Raw genomic sequence first — 23,646 nt, 5'->3', positions numbered from 1 at the left:
AGCTGCTTTAAATAGGTGATCACCAGACTCCTTAACATTGTGAGTGTGCACATTCTTTTTCTTTACCTTAAAATGTTTGCAACACAAAGGTACAGTATTTTAAAGTGCAATTTAATTTGTTTTATCTTTACAGTACACTTTTTATACTGTATTTTGTTTTGCCGTAATAATTTTTATATGAATAAATGGTTGTGGAACGAATCATCTGAGTTTCCATTATTTCCTATGGGGAAACTCGCTTTGATATAAGAGTGTTTTGGATTACAAGCATTCTCCTGGAACAGTTTATGCTCGTAATCCAAGGTTCCACTGTAGTTTATTTGCATACAAGCTGAAATTAAACCTGGGATAAACTTGGCCAAGTCAACCTGAGCATATGTGAGAAAAAGTATCAGCAGAGGCTATTTTCAATGTCAAAATGTTTAGTTGATGTTACTGTATATGCAAATCATGACTTTTTCTATGTAAGGCTGGGTTCACACTATTGCGAATTGGGAGCGGGTTTCCCTGCATCCAATTTGCATAGCAGGAGATTGTGACTGGTTCTCTATGGAGCCGGAGCGGCACCGATATGAATTGCACGCGATTCCTTTGCGTCTTTTGCTCTGTTTCAGGTCTGAATTCAGCCAAAAAACTGTAAATTCCTTGGTAGGTTTTCAGCTGTGCAATTTTCGGATGATGGATGGAACAGTGCTCCATGAGATGTTCAAAGCTTGGAGGCAAGAAAGTCCGCACCCGCACATACCGGTTCAGGGCCTTGAGGTCCAGAATCGGCCGTACCGTACCCTCTTTTTTGGGGATTGTAAACAAGTTTGAATAAAAGCCCTGGAAACATTCTAACACTGGAAACCAAGATAATCACCCCAACAGGCCTTGCCCCATGCCCCAGAGGGCTAACAAGTGGTCAGACAGATACAGATTGGACGGAAAAACTCTGCTTGGGGGACAAGTCTGGATCTCGATCTTGTAACCAGACAGATTTACTTTGTGGACCCACTTGTCGTTTATCAGAGAGGTCTACGGGCCCGGAAACCAGCAAAGACGTTCCCCCAACCGGAACTGTGGGTGAGGGCACCTTTTAATGCCGAAGGAGCCTTATCTGGGAGTCTGGAGAAACCCGTTCTCAGTTTGCCCGACCAGAGCCGGTTGGAGCCTCCTGAGGGGGCTTGAAAGACTTTGAGCCTTTGTCAGTGGACCTTGAGGGATGAAAAAACTTCCTGTGTGCCGAGAAGGAAGAGCCACGCTTGCGACTTGGCACCTTCTTTGACTGTGGAAGGAAAGTACTCCTCCCTCCGTGACACTCTTAATGATATCCAGTGTGGCCCCAAACAAATGATCGCCTTGAAACGGCAGATCAACTAAGGCCTTTTTAGAGGCCTGGTCCGCAGTCCAATACTTCAGCCACAATATCTGTCGAAAGCACTACTGCTGAAACAGACAGCTTAGAAAGCAAGGGAGCTGCGTCCAAAGAGGCAGACAAACTGCCAGCCCCTGGACCAGTTGGTCTACTAATTCAGTTAAGGCAGGAGGAAACTGGTCACCCTCCAGGTTATGGCGCAACAGCTTCGCCCACTCTGTCAGCGTTTGCACCACCAGAGCAATAGCCAAAACCGTCCGATAGAGAACATAGTGCGGCTCGGAGACTCTGCCTATTTGTCAGCTGGGTCTTTTGTTCAACCGAGAAACTGGGGAATCCACCACAGGTGGAGTCATCCATTTTTTGAGCAGACTCTCCTTAAAGGGATAACGCATAACGAAACACTTTGGGGCCACAAAGGGGCGTTTTGGATGCTCTCATTCTTTATAGGCAAACTTGTCAAAAAAGGAGGGATAAGTGAACACTTTTGGGGGGCAATATAACCCTATGGTTCTGAATAAAGAAGGCTGTGTCTGTCAATGAATGAATGAGAAATGTTTTTATATAGATCAGTTTTGTCTTACTGCACTGTTCAGTGAACTGAGGTAATTTTTTTAGGAAAATGGTAAAACATAGGCCAAAAAAAATGAACTAAAAATATTTCAATGAGAGCTTTTTTTTATTTCTTTTCTACTTCAGCCACTTTGGCTTAGATTTTTCTGACAATTCACCTCTCTTTACTTATTAGTGAATAACCCCTAATAAAAACGGACACTTGGGCAAACAACAAGAAAAACTAGTGCCAAATATATCAATGGAAGATTGAGGGATTAAATAAGATTGCTGCTACCTAAGTACCGGTGAATCCCCATAGGTATGTGTAGTCTATTGCATTTGGGTGTGCCACCTGAAAGATCAAACACACATGCGTGTGCGTGATATATATATATATATATATATATATATATATATACACAGTACAGACCAAAAGTTTGGACACACCTTCTCATTCAAAGAGTTTTCTTTATTTTCATGACTATGAAAATTGTAGATTCACACTGAAGGCATCAAAACTAAATATAAAAATAAATAAAATATATTTCATATTCTAGGTTCTTCAAAGTAGCCACCTTTAGCTTTGATTACTGCTTGGCACACTCTTGGCATTCTCTTGATGAGCTTCAAGAGGTAGTCACCTAGCGCAGCACCCCATCACTCTGCTTCTTGGTCAAATAGCCCTTACACAGCCTGAAGGTGTGTTTGGGGTCATTGTCCTGTTGAAAAATAAATGATGGTCCAATTAAACGCAAACTGGATGGAATAGCATGCCGCTGCAAGATGCTGTGGTAGCAATGCTGGTTCAGTATGCCTTCAATTTTGATTAAATCCCCAACAGTGTCACCAGCAAAGCACCCCCACACCATCACACCTCCTCCTCCATGCTTCACGGTGGGAACCCGGCATGTAGAGTCCATCCGTTCACCTTTTCTGCGTCGCACAAAGACACGGGGGTTGTAACCAAAGATCTCAAGTTTGGACTCATCAGACCAAAGCACAGATTTCCACTGGTCTAACGTCCATTCCTTGTGTGGGCGGCATCTTTTGATTTCTCCCATGGACTTTTAAAGGGTGTTCCGCGGCTTTCGAATTTGCCGCGAACGCCCCAAATTGTTTGCTATTTGGCGAACGCGCGAACAGCCAAAGTTCGAGTCAAACTCATATTCAGCCCGAACATAAAGCTCATCCCTAGTGTACGGTAAGGGATTAGGTTAATAGCAGTTGGTTCACTATCACCAGATTGTGGGATTATAGATTTGCACTGCTTGCTTCTTTTTTCTTGCCAAAAATGGAGACTTACAAAACTCTGATTATAGACTTGCAGGGCTCTTGCTGTAGACTTGCAGGGCTCATGCTGTAGACTTGCGGGGCTCATGCTGTAGACTTGCGGGGCTAGTGCTGTAGACTTGCAGGGCTCTTGCTATAAACTTGCAGGAATCTTGCTGAGACTTACCACTGCAACTTTGCTCTTGCTAGAGACTTGCCACGCAAATTTGCTACAAATTGGAAAAGTGTCGACCAGAACTTGTGCTTCAAGTGCTCGGCAAGTGTACAACTTGACAGGGAATATGTGCAGCAAGTCCATAAGACTTACAATTCAATACTGCCACAAATGTTAGGCAAGTTATCCTTGCTATATGGGTAACTTCCTCCTCCTCCATGCTTAGTAGTTAGCTCCACCCACTATGGGTAACTTCCTCCTCCTCCATGCTTAGTAGTTAGCTCCACTCACCTCCTCCCTGTATCTTCTCCAGCAGCATGGATGCCGATTTAAACTGTTGCTGCAGCGCTCTGCTCCCTCCCTCTCTCCTCCTCCGCTGTGTGTCATGGAGCTGGGTCTGTGTGTGTTCAGCGGCGCTGTAACAAGGTCCCGCCTCCTACACCTGCTCGTGTTATAGTCTATGGAACACTGATTCGATCACATGAGCCGGTGTAAGAGGCGCGACCTTGTTACAGCGCCGCCGAACACACACAGACCCAGCTCCATGACACACGGCGGGAGATGCCTGCTGTGTGTGTGATCTAGGCAAAGGCGCGCATTCAAAATTTGACGCGGGAATGACGACCATACTTTAACATGGCAAGTCTATCTATACGCCACGAAATAGCAGCTTTAACTATACGGCGGGAAAAGCCAACTAGTGACGACGTAAGAGAATGCGACGGCCTCGTGTACCTTCGTGGATCGCCGGAAAAAGCTAATTAGCATACCCAACGCGGGAAAACGACACAAACTCCACCCAGCGGGCGCCGAAGTATTGCACCTACGTTTCGAAGGCGTACAAAGCCGTACGCCTGTCGGATCGAAGCCAGAAGCCGTTGTATCTTGGTTTGAGGATTCAAACGAAAGATACGACGCGGCAAATTTGAAAGTACGCCGGTGTATCAGTAGATACGCCGGCGTACTCTCACTGTGAATCTGGCCCTTTGGCATTAACTCAACCCTCTAAACAGCCTAACCTCCCAACTTATTGAGATGGGAACAAGGGACACCTATTAGAAAAAATATGTAGGCATAAGACACACACCCCTGCCATGCCTACCTAACCAGTTCAATACCCCTTCCTGCCCAAGCCAATTTTCAGCTTTCAGCGCTGTCGCTGTTTAAATGACAATTGCGCGGTCATGCTACACTATACCGATCGTTTTTTTATCATTTTGTTCCCACAAATAGAGATTATTTTTGGTGGTATTTGATCACCTCTTCGGTTTTAATTTTTTGCTAAACAAATAAAAAAGACTGAAAATTTTGTAAAAACTAAAAAGATTTTCTTTTGTTTCTGTTATAAAATTTTGTAAATAAGCAATTTTGATCCTTCACTGATGGGCACTGATAAGGCGGCACTGACGGGCACCGATGAGGTGGCACTGATGATGGGCACCGCCGTGGTGAGACAGAAACCGGAGGTGACGTGACTGGGATGTGCCTCGATTTATGTATGTTTTGTCTTCACGTCATCAGGATGATGTTGTGAAGACGAAGCGTATGTCGAGACGCATCCTGGTCACGTCACTTCTGGCTTCTGTCTCACCACGGAAGTGGCGTGACTGGGATGCGCCTCGACGAACGTTTCGTCTTTACAACGTCATCAGGATGACTAATTAAAGCAGTCATTTGGCGCATGTTTTATAACTTTTTTTAAATTAAACAGTATTACGTTCTGGTCCTGTTTTTTCATTTTGCAACTGTCATTGCGGTGGAGTATTAGCAAGATCCCAGCCACATCTCCTCTGATATACCAGCAAGACCACAGACCCACACTAACAAGCCTGATCTGACCTTCTTTTTAGTTAAAGAGGTCACCGTGGTCTGGTGAGTAGGAATTTCACTCACATCCACCGGGTGTTTTTTTTTAAGTTTGCCACTGGTGATGGTGTAAGGATTGAAATTGCATCACAAAAGATTTATGGACTTTGATTAAATATTTCAATCACTGTCATTTCAGCACTGGGTTATTAATTAATCATGAATTGTTATAGCATTTAAATTAGCACTATGCACTTTGGTTTGTATATGCACATGCTTTAGTTTAACCTATTAAAGCGGTTGTATACCCGCAATCATTTTTTTATTTTTATTTTTTTACACCTGAAAGGCAAAAGGCATAATGAGCTAGTATGCACGCATACTAGCTAATTATGAAATACTTACCTCGGAACGAGGTGTAGAGAACTTACCTGGTCCACGCCGAGCGTGTCTTCCGGGTATCGCCGCTCCAGCGCTGTGATTGGCCGGAGTGGCGATGTCGTCACTCCCGCGTATGCGTGCAGGAGACTTCATTCCGGCTGCCGGGCCTTTAGCCGAGGATCCCCGCTGCACATGCGCCGCTGCAATCAGCGGCGCATTGCGAGGGGAATATCTCCTAAACCATACAGGTTTAGGAGATATTCTTTATACCTACAGGTAAGCCTTATTATAGACTTACCTGTAGGTAAAAGTGGAAGTAAAGACTTTACTACCACTTTAAGTTACACTATTCACAGCGCCCCCTGGGCCAGATTCAGGTACATTTGCGGCGGTCTAACGTATCCCATTTACGTTACACCGCAGTTTTAAGCGCAAGTGCTTGATTCACAGCGTAAATGCGTCCGGCGAAAGCCCGCCTAATTCAAATGGGGCGTGTATCATTTAAATTAGGCGCCGAACGTACTGCGCAGGCTCCGTTTTTAAATTTCCCGCCGTGCATTGCGCGAAATGACGTTGCACCGACGTAATCTTTTGAATGGCGACGTGCGTTACGTCCTTTCCTATTCACGGATGACTTACGCAAAAAAAAAAAAAAATTTAAAATTCAATGCGGGAACGATGGCCATACTTTAACATGGGCAGTCTAAATATAAGCCATGAAATAGCAGCCGTAACTATACGCCGGGAAAAGCCGACTAGCAACGACGTAAGAGAATGCGACGAATGCGCGTACCTTCGTGGATCACTGTAAACAGCTAATTAGCATACCCGACTCAAAAAAAGGCGCGAACTCCACACAGCGGGCGCCGAAGTATTGCACCTACGATCCGAAGGCGTACAAAGCCGTACGCCTGTCGGATCGAAGCCTAAAGCCGTCGTATCTTGGTTTGAGAATTCAAACTAAAGATACGACGCGGCAAATTTGAAAATACGCCGGCGTATCAGTAGATACGCCGGCGTATTTCTACTGTGAATCTGGCCCCCTATCATTACACATCCCAAAAAAAAGACAACGCTATTGCACTTTGAGGGGAGCAGCTTATATGTTTAAGAACTAGTTCATTTAGCCATCCCATAGCGCAAGGTTCTCTTATTTTTTCAATAGCATTATTTTTACCAAAGAAATATAGCAGAATACATTTTTAACTAAATTTATGAAGAAAGAATATATGCAAAACAAACACTAAAAAAATAAATGTTTTCTTTAAAATTGTCTGTATTTTTTATTTATGTAGCCAAAAATAAAATACCTATAATGCGCAGCATAGGGAGAACATGTCTATTTAACCGGTTCCTGACTGGCGCACGACGATGTACGTCGACAGAATGAAACGGCTGCACAAATGGGCGTACAGATACGTCCCCTTTAATTTGCGAGCTGTGTGGTCGCGCACGCACTGCTGGCGGCACACTCGCGACTCTGCCGTGAGCTCCGTGACCGCGGGACCCGATCGCCGCTGGTGTCCCGCGATCGGGTCACAGAGCTGAAGAACGGGGAGATGTCAGTGTAAACACAACATCTCCCCGTTCTGCCTAGGTGACACTGTCACTGATCGTGTTCCCTGTCATCGGGGACAGCGATCAGTGACGTGTCACGGCAAGCCACGCCCCATAACAGTTACAAGCACTCCCTAGGACACACTTAACCCCTTCAGCGCCCCCTACAGGTTAACCCCTTCACTTCCAGTGTCATTTTCACAGTAAACAGTGTATTTTTATAGCATTGGTGCTATAAAATGGTGTCAAAAGTGTCCGATGTGTCTGCTATAATGTCGCAGTCACGATAAAAATCGCTGATCGCCGCCATTACTAGTAAAAAAAAATTATTAATAAAAATGCCATAAAACTATCCCCTATTTTGTAGCCGCTATAACTTTTGCGCAAACCAATCAATAAATGATTATTGCGATTTTTTTTACCAAAAATATGTAGAAGAATACGTATTGGCCTAAACTGAGGAAAAAAATATATATATATTTTAGTTAAAAATATTGCATTTTTTTCAAAATTGTGGCTCTATTTTTGTTTATAGCGCAAAAAATAAAAACCGCAGAGGTGATCAAATACCACCAAAAGAAAGCTCTATTTGTGGGGAAAAAAGGACGTCAATTTTGTTTGGGAGTCACGTCGCACGACCGCGCAATTGTCAGTTAAAGCAACGCAGTGCCGCATTGAAAAAAGTGGCCTGGTCTTTAACCAGCCAAATGGTCCGGGGCTTAAGTGGTTAAACATCAATTGAGCCTCATATGGTTGGTATGTTGTAAAAGTCAGAGTGACAGTAATAATTCTAGAGCCATAGTTGGTTTTTAAAGTATTGATTTGCGCCAAAAGTAGAACATGCAACACTTTATAAAACGCAGCAACCGCATTGCATGGTACTACTGTACAATGCGATCTGGTGCAGGCAAATGCTCTGCACTTGCGACCTGCATTTAGCTTGCAAACTGACACCCGCTGCAAATCGCAAGGGGCAGTGCATTTTGATAGTGGTTCAAGAAACGCGCATTGGAATGTAGGTTTCCCCACACCACGTTCTGGTGTGAATTGGCCCTTAAGGGCTCATTCAGGGCACGATCACACTGGATCACAGCGTGGGAAACCTGCGTTTTGTGCGTTCCCTGTACCACGTTCCAAACGCATTGGGTGTACTATCTGCTGCAGGAGTCAACAGATTACTAATGACACCCCAAAAGCAGTGTGTTTGCCTACACTGGATCGCATACCACAGCACCATACATTCCGGTTGCAGTGTGATTGCCTACACTGGATCGCATACCACAGCACCATACATTCCGGTTGCAGTGTGATTGCCTACACTGGATCGCATACCACAGCACCATACATTCCGGTTGCAGTGTGTTTGCCTACACTGGATCGCATACACAGCACCATACATTCCGGTTGCAGTGTGTTTACCTACACTGGATCACATACCACAGCACCATACATTCCGGTTGCAGTGTGTTTGCCTACACTGGATCGCATACCACAGCACCATACATTCCGGTTGCAGTGTGTTTGCCTACACTGGATCGCATACCACAGCACCATACATTCCGGTTGCAGTGTGTTTGCCTACACTGGATCGCATACACAGCACCATACATTCCGGTTGCAGTGTGTTTACCAACACTGGATCACATACCACAGCACCATACATTCCGGTTGCAGTGTGTTTGCCTAAACTGGATCACATACCACAGCACCATACATTCCGGTTGCAGCGTGTTTGCCTACACTGGATCGCATACCACAGCACCATACATTCTGGTTGCAGTGTGTTTGCCTACACTGGATCGCATACACAGCACCATACATTCCGGTTGCAGTGTGTTTACCAACACTGGATCACATACCACAGCACCATACATTCCGGTTGCAGCGTGTTTGCCTACACTGGATCGCATACCACAGCACCATACATTCCGGTTGCAGTGTGATTGCCTACACTGGATCGCATACCACAGCACCATACATTCCGGTTGCAGTGTGATTGCCTACACTGGATCGCATACCACAGCACCATACATTCCGGTTGCAGTGTGTTTGCCTACACTGGATCGCATACCACAGCACCATACATTCCGGTTGCAGTGTGTTTGCCTACACTGGATCGCATACACAGCACCATACATTCCGTTTGCAGTGTGTTTACCAACACTGGATCACATACCACAGCACCATACATTCCGGTTGCAGTGTGTTTGCCTAAACTGGATCACATACCACAGCACCATACATTCCGGTTGCAGTGTGTTTGCCTACACTGGATCGCATACCACAGCACCATACATTCCGGTTGCAGTGTGTTTGCCTACACTGGATCGCATACACAGCACCATACATTCCGGTTGCAGTGTGTTTACCAACACTGGATCACATACCACAGCACCATACATTCCGGTTGCAGTGTGTTTGCCTAAACTGGATCACATACCACAGCACCATACATTCCGGTTGCAGCGTGTTTGCCTACACTGGATCGCATACCACAGCACCATACATTCTGGTTGCAGTGTGTTTGCCTACACTGGATCGCATACACAGCACCATACATTCCGGTTGCAGTGTGTTTACCAACACTGGATCACATACCACAGCACCATACATTCCGGTTGCAGCGTGTTTGCCTACACTGGATCGCATACCACAGCACCATACATTCCGGTTGCAGTGTGATTGCCTACACTGGATCGCATACCACAGCACCATACATTCCGGTTGCAGTGTGATTGCCTACACTGGATCGCATACCACAGCACCATACATTCCGGTTGCAGTGTGTTTGCCTACACTGGATCGCATACCACAGCACCATACATTCCGGTTGCAGTGTGTTTGCCTACACTGGATCGCATACACAGCACCATACATTCCGTTTGCAGTGTGTTTACCAACACTGGATCACATACCACAGCACCATACATTCCGGTTGCAGTGTGTTTGCCTAAACTGGATCACATACCACAGCACCATACATTCCGGTTGCAGCGTGTTTGCCTACACTGGATCGCATACCACAGCACCATACATTCTGGTTGCAGTGTGTTTGCCTACACTGGATCGCATACACAGCACCATACATTCCGGTTGCAGTGTGTTTACCAACACTGGATCACATACCACAGCACCATACATTCCGGTTGCAGCGTGTTTGCCTACACTGGATCGCATACCACAGCACCATACATTCCGGTTGCAGTGTGATTGCCTACACTGGATCGCATACCACAGCACCATACATTCCGGTTGCAGTGTGATTGCCTACACTGGATCGCATACCACAGCACCATACATTCTGGTTGCAGTGTGTTTGCCTACACTGGATCGCATACACAGCACCATACATTCTGGTTGCAGTGTGTTTGCCTACACTGGATCGCATACCACAGCACCATACATTCCGGTTGCAGTGTGTTTGCCTACACTGGATCGCATACCACAGCACCATACATTCCGGTTGCAGTGTGATTGCCTACACTGGATCGCATACCACAGCACCATACATTCTGGTTGCAGTGTGTTTGCCTACACTGGATCGCATACACAGCACCATACATTCTGGTTGCAGTGTGTTTGCCTACACTGGATCGCATACCACAGCACCATACATTCCGGTTGCAGTGTGTTTGCCTACACTGGATCGCATACCACAGCACCATACATTCCGGTTGCAGTGTGTTTACCAACACTGGATCACATACCACAGCACCATACATTCCGGTTGCAGCGTGTTTGCCTACACTGGATCGCATACCACAGCACCATACATTCCGGTTGCAGTGTGATTGCCTACACTGGATCGCATACCACAGCACCATACATTCCGGTTGCAGTGTGATTGCCTACACTGGATCGCATACCACAGCACCATACATTCTGGTTGCAGTGTGTTTGCCTACACTGGATCGCATACACAGCACCATACATTCTGGTTGCAGTGTGTTTGCCTACACTGGATCGCATACCACAGCACCATACATTCCGGTTGCAGTGTGTTTGCCTACACTGGATCGCATACCACAGCACCATACATTCCGGTTGCAGTGTGATTGCCTACACTGGATCGCATACACAGCACCATACATTCCGGTTGCAGCGTGTTTGTCTACACTGGATCGCATACACAGCACCATACATTCCGGTTGCAGTGTGTTTACCAACACTGGATCACATACCACAGCACCATACATTCCGGTTGCAGCGTGTTTGCCTACACTGGATCGCATACCACAGCACCATACATTCCGGTTGCAGTGTGTTTGCCTACACTGGATCGCATACCACAGCACCATACATTCTGGTTGCAGTGTGTTTGCCTACACTGGATCGCATACCACAGCACCATACATTCTGGTTGCAGTGTGTTTGCCTACACTGGATCGCATACCACAGCACCATACATTCTGGTTGCAGTGTGTTTGCCTACACTGGATCGCATACCACAGCACCATACATTCTGGTTGCAGTGTGTTTGCCTACACTGGATCGCATACCACAGCACCATACATTCTGGTTGCAGTGTGTTTGCCTACACTGGATCGCATACCACAACACCATACATTCCGGTTGCAGCGTGTTTGCCTACACTGGATCGCATAACACAGCACCATACATTCCGGTTGCAGTGTGTTTGTCTACACTGGATCGCATACACAGCACCATACATTCTGGTTGCAGTGTGTTTGCCTACACTGGATCGCATACCACAGCACCATACATTCCGGTTGCAGTGTGTTTGCCTACACTGGATCGCATAACACAGCACCATACATTCCGGTTGCAGTGTGTTTGTCTACACTGGATCGCATACCACAGCACCATACATTCTGGTTGCAGTGTGTTTGTCTACACTGGATCGCATACCACAGCACCATACATTCTGGTTGCAGCGTGTTTGCCTACACTGGATCGCATACACAGCACCATACATTCCGGTTGCAGTGTGTTTGCCTACACTGGATCGCATACCACAGCACCATACATTCCGGTTGCAGTGTGTTTGCCTACACTGGATCGCATACACAGCACCATACATTCTGGTTGCAGTGTGTTTGCCTACACTGGATCGCATACCACAGCACCATACATTCCGGTTGCAGTGTGTTTGCCTACACTGGATCGCATACACAGCACCATACATTCCGGTTGCAGTGTGTTTTTGAAAGTATTGCATGCACTACTTTTGCTGCGATACAGTGTGGCAAATGCATGGGCTGAAATCGCATCGCACATGGAATGTGGAGCAGGTTCCTGTGTGAACTGGAGCTCACACCATGTTCCAAGCGCAGTGGGTGTGCGATCTAAAGCAGGTGTCAATATATTCCTAATGACAGATTGCAAACAAAGTGAGTTTGTCTGCACCGAATCGCATGGTACCAAAGTTCCAATGCGATTTTTGTGCAATGTTTTTGAAAAGTAGGGCATGCCCATTTTTTTGACGATCTAGTACAATCTCAGCCCATTCAAATGAATTGGCAGAAAATCGCATCGCACTGAGTCGCACAAGAACATACCCTGCATTCTTGTGCGAATTCAGGAGTGAACTGGTACTAAAAGCCAGCACCATATCTATAAATCTTGCAATGGAGATGCGTGTTTCCGGTGACAACTGTCTGATATGGGATTTCCCTCACATTGCAAAGATGTCTTCTCACTTCCTGCTGAGTGTACAGGACAGGAAGTGAAGGGAAATATCCTTAAATGAGACAAAGATAGGAAAAATAAAATACAAATACTTTTGCTCTACTTTATTTAGAGCAAAGAGTTACATCTATTGACACACATTGATGATTGTCTGTAGTCACGTGTATATTACAGCCCCTTCTCCATAAATGTGATCACTTTACTAAATGAATCTTCTGTATAAAGATGTGTGGATCTGGGGGGAAAGTTGTGTGAATCCTTAGTAAAATCACTGCTCAGCATCCCCAATACAATAACACGGACCATTTGTCTCCTGCACAGGGTGTCACACCGCTATGTGGCAGCAGCAGTCACCCACGGCAACCAATCACAGCGCTCCACTCTACCGCACACTGAGGTTGTCATTGGTGATCTCTCCCCCGCCTAGAGAACCCCATGAAGCCTCCCCCTCCCGGCTTCTACACCCCGCCTCCGGCCTCCCTGACCCGGGCGTGCTTGTCACTTCCGCCCGAGCCTGCCACTTCTACTTCCTTCCGGAGCTCCGGACTCGGCGGAGGATCCGGGACCCACCCTGAGAGGAGAGGTGAGCTGTACGGGGCCCTGGGAACGGCATAGACATGGTGTGTGCAAGGCAGGAGACCGGTCCGTGCCCTCTGTGTAGAGGAGAGGGGAGCCCTCTATTTGTACTGTATAGAGGGGAGCCCATATCTGTACTGTCTGTATAGAGGGGGAGCCCCCCTGTCTGTATAGAGGGAGAGCCCCCCCTGTCTGTATAGAGGGAGGGAGAGCCCCCCCTGTCTGTATAGAGGGAGGGAGAGGGGGAGCCCCCCTGTCTGTATAGAGGGAGGGAGAGGGGGAGCCCCCCCTGTCTGTATAGAGGGAGGGAGAGGGGGAGCCCCCCTGTCTGTATAGAGGGGGAGCCCCCCTGTCTGTATAGAGGGGGAGCCCCCCTGTCTGTATAGAGGGAGAGCCCCCCCTGTCTGTATAGAGGGAGGGAGAGGGGGAGCCCCCCCTGTCTGTATAGAGGGAGGGAGAGGGGGAGCCCCCCCTGTCTGTATAGAGGGAGGGAGAGGGGGAGCCCCCCTGTCTGTATAGAGGGGGAGCCCCCCTGTCTGTATAGAGGGGGAGCCCCCCTGTCTGTATAGAGGGAGAGCCCCCCCTGTCTGTATAGAGGGAGGGAGAGGGGGAGCCCCCCCTGTCTGTATAGAGGGAGGGAGAGGGGGAGCCCCCCCCTGTCTGTATAGAGGGAGGGAGAGGGGGAGCCCCCCCTGTCTGTAGGGAGGGAGGGAGAGGGGGAGCCCCCCCTGTCTGTAGGGAGAGGGGGAGCCCCCCCTGTCTGTAGGGAGGGAGAGGGGGAGCCCCCCCTGTCTGTATAGAGGGAGAGGGGGAGCCCCCCCTGTCTGTATAGAGGGAGAGGGGGAGCCCCCCCTGTCTGTATAGAGGGAGAGGGGGAGCCCCCCCTGTCTGTATAGAGGAAGGGAGGGAGAGGGGGAGCCCCCCCTGTCTGTATAGAGGAAGGGAGGGAGAGGGGGAGCCCCCCCCTGTCTGTATAGAGGGAGGGAGGGAGAGGGGGAGCCCCCCCCTGTCTGTATAGAGGGAGAGGGGGAGCCCCCCCCTGTCTGTATGGAGAGAGGGGGAGCCCCCCCTGTCTGTATAGAGGGAGGGAGGGAGAGGGGGAGCCCCCCCTGTCTGTATAGAGGGAGGGAGGGAGAGGGGGAGCCCCCCCCTGTCTGTATAGAGGGAGGGAGAGGGGGAGCCCCCTAGCTGAACTGTCTAGAGGGAGCCCCCTATCTATACTGTATAGAGGGAACGGGGGAGCCCCCTGTCTGTATAGAGGGAGAGCCCCCTGTCTGTATAGAGGGGGAGCCCCCCTGTCTGTATAGAGGGAGAGGGGGAGCCCCCTATCTGTACTGTCTGTATGGAGGGAGAGGGGGACCTCCCTATCTGTACTGTCTGTATAGAGGTACTATTCCACACGGGCAGTCCTGTCATTGATATGACTGTATGTCACTGTACTCCACACATATAGCAATGCTAGTGTAAGCACAAGTACAGTGTACAAGCATATGCAAAAAAAGAACATTTTCTTTGTCTTGCGTACACCTGTAAACTGTACTACTGTGTGTGTGTGTGTGTGTGTGTGTGTGTGTATATATATATATATATATATATATATATATATATATATATATATATATATAATGTATGCAGTTTTTAGAAGGGGCATCAGTGTTTAGAAGAGTGTAGCCTGGAATTATATCAGCTTTTTACTGTTTGTAAGCATAAGGTCTAAAAAGGAGCTTCACTTGTTCCTGTAAGAAGAAGCAGCAGCAGTGCAGGCATGGCATGTGTGCCCCTGGTCCCTTGCTGTGCAGGCATGGCATGTGTGCCCCTGGTCCCTTGCTGTGCAGGCATGGCATGTGTGCCCCTGGTCCCTTGCTGTGCAGGCATGGCATGTGTGCCCCTGGTCCCTTGCTGTGCAGGCAGGGCATGTATGCCCCTGCCATAAGAAAGCTTTTTTTTTCTCTCTCGTTATTTTGTGTGCAGGCGTAGTAAAACTTAATTTCAGCAGGGGTGAGATCTTCATGCAGGATGTTCTGTGAGATCCACCAACCCTTTGCTGCACCCGCTGGGGGGGGGGGCGGGGGGTGGGGGGTACTACGCAATTTGGAAAATGCCCATCTTTGCTCCTTTTCCTTGTTGTGCACTATATAAGCATCTTCTTTTTGGAGAGCTGTAGTTATTCATGAGTGATATGTAGTGTGTGTTGGTGGCTGTGGTTTGATAGGGTGTGGTGACAGTTTAGTTAGTGTTGAGATGACTCTACTATTTATGTGTACTATTAAAGATGGACTAGATAAAAATGATGTGGTGTGCAACCAAGGAAGCAGATACAACCCAAAATACAATGTGTACTACTCACTATAATTATCCTCTTATAGATATCTCTGCCCAGAACCACACTACAATTCAGAGCAATAAGTGGTTTGTATTCAGTGTGCAGTCTACTGCAGCTTGCATGTTATTGAAAGCAGTTCAGGTGAAGTTACCGTAGATACTTCAAGCCCGGGCCAATTCTGGCACTATATGTAAAGATCATCATTTATTTTTTTTGCTAGAAAATTATTTAGAACCCTCAAAAATAATATATATGTTTTTAAAGCAGAGGCCCTAAAATGGTGGCGTTGCAAACTTTTTTTTTTTTATGTCTCATGGCATTTCCGCAGTGATTTTTTTCAAACACAATTTTTGGGGAAAAGATACACTAATAAATTATAATGCCAAAAAACAATCGTAAAGATCCCTTGTGATATAAATAAGGCATGACAGGTCTTCTTTACGGAGACATCTGGGGTCGACAAGACCCCAGATATCTGCTTTTCTCCTCTACCCTGGAAATCGTGAGATAAAAAAATAAAAAATAAAATAAAAACATTGATCTCTGACGTTGCTTCAGGCCTCCCAGGACCATAGAGATGTAATGGCCAGCTCTTTGGTAACCCTGTGGCACCTCCAGATTATATACTGGGCTCCCCGATCACACAGAAAGGTGGTGGTGGGAGGTTGGGGGATGTCTCCGCACACTGCCTGTAAAAGAAATCCAGTGGCTAATCTGCTGTTAGGATGGCTTTTACGAAACAGGCAATTGCTGGCTGAAAAAATAAGATGCCAGGATGATGCCTGCAGCCACAGGCAGATGCAAGTCATGGATGTCCACCCTTCAGGAAGTGGTTATTTTGGATAGCGTAAGGGAAGGTTTTTGCCTTCAGTGTCCCATTGGGGAGTGACCGCTTTATCTCTACACATCCTCATTGTAGATGTAGCCACCCTTCTTGGTGTGCTCTCTATGTGTCCTATGCACCCGGCCCCACCGTGTATATCTTCTTTAGGCTGAAAAAAACAGCCAATTCCTTCAACAACCCATCCCTGGCCTAATTGACTGACGGCATGTCCAGGATACAGCTACCAAGTTGCTGGCTGTCCCTTTCACTTGCAGAAGGTACCAGAAAATGTGTTCTGGTGTGCGTGAATTGGCGAATGGGCACAAGTAATCCTGGGAGATGTAGTACGAGGTGAGAAGTGCATATTCCTGTGATTATATAGTACATGCTCAGACTGGATGGTCAAACCAGCGCTCTGGAGTTTTGCCGGTAAGCTGAAAATTAGGATAATGGAGACAGTAATGAGGGCCCATTGACACTAAAGTATTCCACGGGGTGCGTTAATGTACATGTGTCGACCAACATTATGGCGCACATTAACATAGCCCGGTCATTATGATTCGCCGCAAGATCACTTTTATCGGCAGCGGGAGAGGGGGCCTCCGCCGCCGCTTACTGGAGCTGTCGGTGGAGGTGATCGGGTCCTCTCCCTGGCTTCATGAGGGGAAGATGGCCCCCACTCGTGTCCATACCATTGCAGGGCGGAAGGGACGTCCAAACGTCCCTTCCGCCCATAGTTTTTAAAGAGACATTATTTTTTTATTAGTGCATTTTAGTGTAAATGAGGTCTGAGGTCCTGTCATGCTTTTTTTCTATTACAAGGGATGTTTACATTCCTTTGTAATAGGAATAAAAGTGACACACTTATTTTTTTTTAAGTCTAAAAATAAAAGGTAAAATAAGGAAAAAAAAAATTTTTTAGCGCGCCTCGTCCTGCCGAGCTTGCATGCAGAAGCGAACGCATACATGAGCAGCGCCTGCATATGGAAACGGTGTTCAAACCACACGTGAGGTATCGCCATGATTGGTAGAGCGAGAACAATAATATAGGAACAATGGTTCTCGCCCTAGACCTCCTCTGTATCTCAAAACATGCAACCCGTATAATTTTTTAAATGTCGCATATGGAGATTTTTAAGGGTAAAAGTTTGTTGCCATTCTATGAGCGTGTGCAATTTTGAAGCGTGACATGTTGGGTATCAATTTACTCGGCGTAACAATATCTTTCATAATATAATATAAAAAAATGGGCTAACTTTACTGTTCCTATTTTTATTTTTTCTAATAAAAAAAAAAAGTGCGCTTGTAACACCGCTGCGCAAATACAGTGACAAGTATTGCAATGACCGCTATTTTATTCTCTCTTATATATATATATATATATATATATATATATATATATATATATATATATATATATATATATATATATATATATATATATATATATATATATATATAAAATTTGGTGGGTTCCAAGTAATTTTTCTAGCAAAAAAAAAAGTTTTTAACTTGTAAATACCAAATCTCAGAAAGAGGCTTGGTCCTTAAGTGGTTAAATTACAAATGCACCTTTTATAGTAAATGTAACACTGACCCACCATCTCTGGCCCTCTTAAAGTAGAATCGAAGCCAAAACTTTTTTTATCTTTATTTTGGATAATGTAAGGGAGGGTAACCTCTCAGATTTTTTTTTTTTTTTTGCCATCTGCATCATCACAGGGAGATTTCCTTTAACTTCCTGTCCCATATCCACAAAAGAAAGATAGCGGGACAAATACAGAGGTGGAATCATCCCAATGCTAACACGGACAGCAACCAAAACCGGGTGCTGCAATTCCTCTCTACTTAAACAAAAACTCAAGAAAAAGTTTTGCCTTTGCTTCTACTTTAAACAAATCTATACTGAAAATATCACCACCTCAACTGCTTGGTTCTCGAGTAGGACAGCTGAGGCCCATTCCAGATCTTCACATTGAGCCCTCCTAGATTTCTCCACGATGGCTAATGACTCTAAAGCCAACAATCGTATCATGTGTAACAAGGCTTTAGGCAAGGCAATAGACGATGCACGTTCTAGATTCCCATATCCACACAGACAGTGCCAACTGGAATCTCTCCTGCTGTGAGAAGACATGGAATATTGCCAGCAGCTGCTAGCGATAATCGCAAGTAAATCTGACAGGCTGGTTGTACCCAAGTTAATTGATCTATCAACTAGGATACATGCCCATACCTGGTTCAAATTTTGGCTGGTTCCTGCTGATCTGGTTGAAATTTGAACTGTCTGTGGGCAGTCTAAAGGTGCATCCGGCAGTAAAGAGGGTTCAGTCTGGACAGGATGCAGGCAAGAAATAGCCTTTCTCTGTCCTACCAAGGTAAATAAAGGAGTGGATGAAGGTGTTGGTTTTTTTTTTTTTTTTGTCCTCCAGTCAAGGCGATCAACTTATGAATTTTCTGAGGGTCAGCGTTCTGTGGAACATTGACTACAAACTTTCCAGCATGGTGAAAATATTTTATTTCTGTCTTGCTGTAGTGCATTTGGAATCGCTGTACCAAACAAGCAATTGAAGTCAGAACCCCTGATCCACATATATGTTTCACTCAATGACTGTTTTTAAACCCATACAGCTGACATAACTGGTTATTATAGGATCATATTGCAAGAAAAAAAGACAATGTAGCCACCAATATGTTTTGTTGTTGGGAATGAATATAACAATTCTGCTGTTGTCCTATTTGCCTTCTTTGGGAATAACCTTTTGTTAAATATTCACAGGGGTCTGGAGAGATAGAGAAGGTGTCGCTGTCCTTGTGTTGCTGCGGAAGGCCTCCTCTACGAAACAGTGGGACGTTGCGTTCTCTAAAGACACGACCTCCGGTGGACACTTCCTATTGACAGAGGATATGACCTCCTTGGAACTCCATCCATCACATTAACACCTCTCCTCCTGCTGTCGTGTTGCAGTGCATGTACAGGTTGACTCTTCCTCTCTGGGTCCATGAGGGAGTACAAAGTGGTGGTGTTGGGCAGCGGAGGTGTTGGGAAGTCAGCCCTGACTGTACAGTTTGTTACAGGAACTTTTATTGAGAAGTATGACCCCACCATTGAGGATTTCTACCGGAAGGAGATTGAGGTGGACTCTTCACCGTCTGTACTGGAGATCCTGGATACAGCTGGCACAGAGCAGTTTGCCTCCATGAGGGATTTATACATTAAGAACGGGCAGGGCTTTATCTTAGTGTATAGCTTGGTGAATCAGCAGTCATTCCAGGTGAGCAGGATTTCAGCTGCAGACAAATTTCCTTCTAAAATGGGTTGTGTACTACACCAGCCTTATCGCGTGCCACCAGGTTTACAGCTGCGTTATGTTGTGTAATGACACAGTAAGCGGGCACCTTAAAGCAAATTCTATTTGGTCAGTTCTTTTGAAATCACTAGGTGGCAATGATACTCCATTTGGGTATATATGGTAGTGATCATGGCAAAATTGTTCTGGACAGCCCCCATCCTTCATTTCTCCGCATTTAGAATTAACCAGAATGGCAAATGCATTAAAATGTTGCCATTTTCAATAAGAAACCAAACCGTTGCTTAGACGTGGATCGGTACAGACTAGGGTGTTGGCAACTTCTCTATAAAGGCCATGCAGCTGCTGTTTCATGTTGTAAAACAGTCTCCATCTATTCTACATTTATCAGATGTCAAGGGATTTTCTATATTATTGCGATGACCTCTTTAAATAGAATGTTAAGATTATGGACATCTTCATTCATATTCTTTTCACGCTGTTACAGCCAATAAGCACACAGAACATTTACTTGTCTTGTATTTTATGTACTGTGGCCATAACATGTTCTACTTCCCTGCTCTGTGCTGGGTTTTGCACAGAGCAGCCCGGATTCTCTTCTTCTCGGGTCCTTCTTTGGCACTCCTGGCCCCTCCCTCCTGTTGAGTGCTCCCACAGCAAGCAGCTTGCTATGTGGACACTAGAGCTGTCCATTCAGATACAGGACCGCGGCCCAGCCCTGCCCCCTTTTCTCTCCTCGTTGACTCACTGGCTTCGACAGTAGCCGGAGCCAATGGCACCACTGTCTCAGCTGAGTCTCTCATGCGGCATCGCTGGATCTAGATGGACCTTAGTTAAGTATGGGGGGGGGGGGCGCTGCACACAGAAGTTTTTTGTTTTTTATCTTGATGCATTAAGGTAAAAAAACAAACAAACAAAAAAAACCTTCTGCTCTTAAAACCACTTTAAGACCTGTCCCCTTTCACCACCTATACTAGTAACACTTGAGTAGATTAGGCTTAATGTATAATGTAAAGTGTAATGGTAGTAGAGCTGTACGAGTCTGACAAAAAATGGTAATATTGATTTATTTTATTTATTTTTTTGTTTAGAATAAAGATCACGATTCTCGGGGCGTAACATCTTTCACAATATACAAAAAAAGGTTTAGTCTTTAAAGCGGGGGTTCACCCTAATTTTTTTTTTTTTAACATTAGATTGAGGCTAATTGTGGGAAGCACAATCGGGTGTTTTTTTTTTTAAATCAATGCAGTACATACCGTTTTAGAGATGGATGTTCTCCGCGGCTTCCGGGTATGGTCTGCGACTGTGCGTTCCTATTTGATTGACAGCCTTCCGATCGGCGCATACAGCGCGTCACGAGTTGCCGAAAGTAGCCGAACGTCGGTGCGCAGGCGCCGTATAGAGCCGCACCGACGTTTAGCTTCTTTCGGCAACTCTTGACGCGCTGTATGCGACGGTCGGAAGCCTGTCAATCAAATAGGAACGCCCAGTCCCGCAGACCATACCCGGAAGCCGCGGAGAACATCTATCTCTAAAACAGTATGTACTGCGTTGATTTAAAAATAAGTGATTAAACGTTCCTCGTTTACAGGCCTAAGTTAATTCTTTTGATCTAAAAGGAGGAAGTGTTACAATGTTTCTCCTTTTTCCTACATCTCTAAGGAATGCTGTCATAAATAATTGACGTAGAAATACAATCAGTGCACCCTCAATAAAAATACATAGGATAAGACAATGCCAGCTGAACACCAGGGTAATTCTGAAGCCCAATAGCGCAATGTAGTAAAAACGGTGCACGCATACAATAGGTAATGATAGTCCGTGTACTAAATAATATATATAAAAGTCCACAGCCAAAAAGAGATCAGATGAGTAACCCTAGGTGCAGAAACAATAATCCAATCGTGTGAATACAATCCACCACCACCATAAGGGTTGCTTCGCTCACCTCAGGATCTCACCCCTGTACAGCAGAAGGTCAGATAATGCCTTTCTCTCACTAACCCAGGGAATTGGGTATGAATGGCAGAGACTTGTCTCAGCTGTTAGGGGACTTTGCCGATATCCCAATATCAATAAAATATGAAAAAGAAGGATCTAAGGGCCAGATTCTCGTACCTGTGGCGCAGCGTAACGTAACCCGTTTACGTTACACCGCCGCAAGTTTTCAGTCTAAGTGCTCGATCCACAAAGCACTTACCTGGAAACTTGCGGCGGTGTATCGTAAACACGTCCGGCGCAAGGCGGCCCAATTCAAATGGGGCGGGTACCATTTAAATTGGGCGCGCTCCCGTGCCGGACGTACTGCGCATGCTCCGGTCACAAGTTTCCTGACGTGCTTTGCGCAAAATTACGATGCGCCGACGTGTTGAGAATCGCGACGTGCGTAACGTACTTACGCCGGGAAAACAAAAAAATTCAAAAGCGACGCGGGAAAGACGGGCATACTTTTAACATGGTGGAGTAATTTTACACCATGTTAATAGCAGCCCTATCTTTGCGACAGGAATCTTAAGCTTGCGATGACGCAACGATGGGAAAAACCTTTGTGGATCGCCGTAACTGCTAATTTGCATACCCGACGCTGGTTTACGACGCAAACTCCCCCCAGCGGCGGCCGAAGTATTGCATCCTAGGATCCGACGGTGTAATTCAATTACACCTGTCGGATCTTAGGGCTAGCTATGCGTAACTGATTCTATGAATCAGTCGCATAGTTAGAACGGCCCTAAAACAGAGATACGACGGCGTATCAGAAGATACGCCGTCGTATCTCTTTTGTGAATCTGGCCCACAGTGCTCACTGTGTATTGGCAATAATCACACTTTGAGTAAAACTTAGAGGAATCCTCATCTTGTAACGGCTCATAAATGGCATAAGATCTGCAGGCAGCAGTCTGAAGGAACACATGTTCCACTCCAATGGCAGCGGGTGACATCAGAACGTGTGGCTCCCCCGTATGCGTTACATCCGGGACTTCATCAGCGGGGAGGAGCCACGATGTCACCCAAGAATATTTAAAAGAAAACGTTGCTATGCCAGCACTGACGCCCTGTTGACAGCGAGTGCACAGCTTACGTGGAAGCCAGACCGGTAACCCGGAATTAATCTCTCCACAGAGCGGCAAGGGGGTCACTCGTCACAGAGACACAAGGCAGTAAGTGTAGCATAAGAAATGTCAATACAGAACTATATCCTTCATTAAAAAAAAAAAACAGTGTCGGCACAGCTGTAACGCTGCTAAATGTATATTTTAACATACAGATCTAATTTTTTAAATTTGATTCAAAATAAAAACTTCATATATCATGTCACCCGTGGCCATCCAATGCAGTAATAATAAACCTATGCACAAATTCATAGCATACGTAAAAAAAAAAAATACATTACAAATCCATGTAAAAAAACATAAAAAGCATAAAAATCTAAAACAACCAGAGGGGAAAATAATTTACCTATCAGAAATAAAACAATTGAGGTCAAACTCCACATTTAATCCTGAAGGCCGAAGTACCTTTGTCTGAAATATCCAGAAGGCTTTCCTTTGGCTCAAAGGTCTCACAAAATTCCCCCTCCCCTCCAATGTTTACCAAACTTTTCTGTTCCCCAAAACTTAAGACGCCTAGGGTCTCTATCATAATGGTGATGAAGGTGTTTAGACACCTTATGGAACCTGAGGCCTTTTTTGATGTTACTAACATGTTCGCCTATGCGTGCACTTAAAGACCTTAAACTTGGCAGGCTGTCTGGGTGTGTTTTTTTATTTTTTTAGACCGCTGTCAGCAGAGAACTCTGCATAGAATCAGGAAAATGCTTTGTTAAGATCGCAAGGGGGGGGAGAATCGTGATCTGATTCTTTA

The 23,646-nt window shown here is 45.9% G+C and overlaps 1 protein-coding gene across 2 annotated transcripts in view; it reads left to right on the top strand.

Moving 5' to 3' along the window:
* Positions 1 to 13,227: 13,227 nt before the first annotated feature.
* Positions 13,228 to 23,646, top strand: part of RAP2C (RAP2C, member of RAS oncogene family) — a 39,107-nt gene continuing 28,688 nt past the window's right edge. Inside the window, exons 1-2 of one of the 2 annotated variants that reach the window (XM_040323698.1) lie at positions 13,228 to 13,332; positions 19,251 to 19,746. In XM_040323698.1, coding sequence (XP_040179632.1) covers positions 19,474 to 19,746 — 273 coding nt within the window. In that variant the 5' untranslated portion in view covers positions 13,228 to 13,332; positions 19,251 to 19,473. The remainder of the gene's footprint in view (positions 13,333 to 19,250; positions 19,747 to 23,646) is intronic. The other variant, XM_040323697.1, reaches the window with a different exon arrangement.

Source organism: Rana temporaria, chromosome 9 (assembly GCF_905171775.1).
Source record: "Rana temporaria chromosome 9, aRanTem1.1, whole genome shotgun sequence".
Lineage (NCBI taxonomy): Eukaryota > Metazoa > Chordata > Amphibia > Anura > Ranidae > Rana > Rana temporaria.
This window is presented reverse-complemented; position numbering and strand designations above follow the sequence as displayed.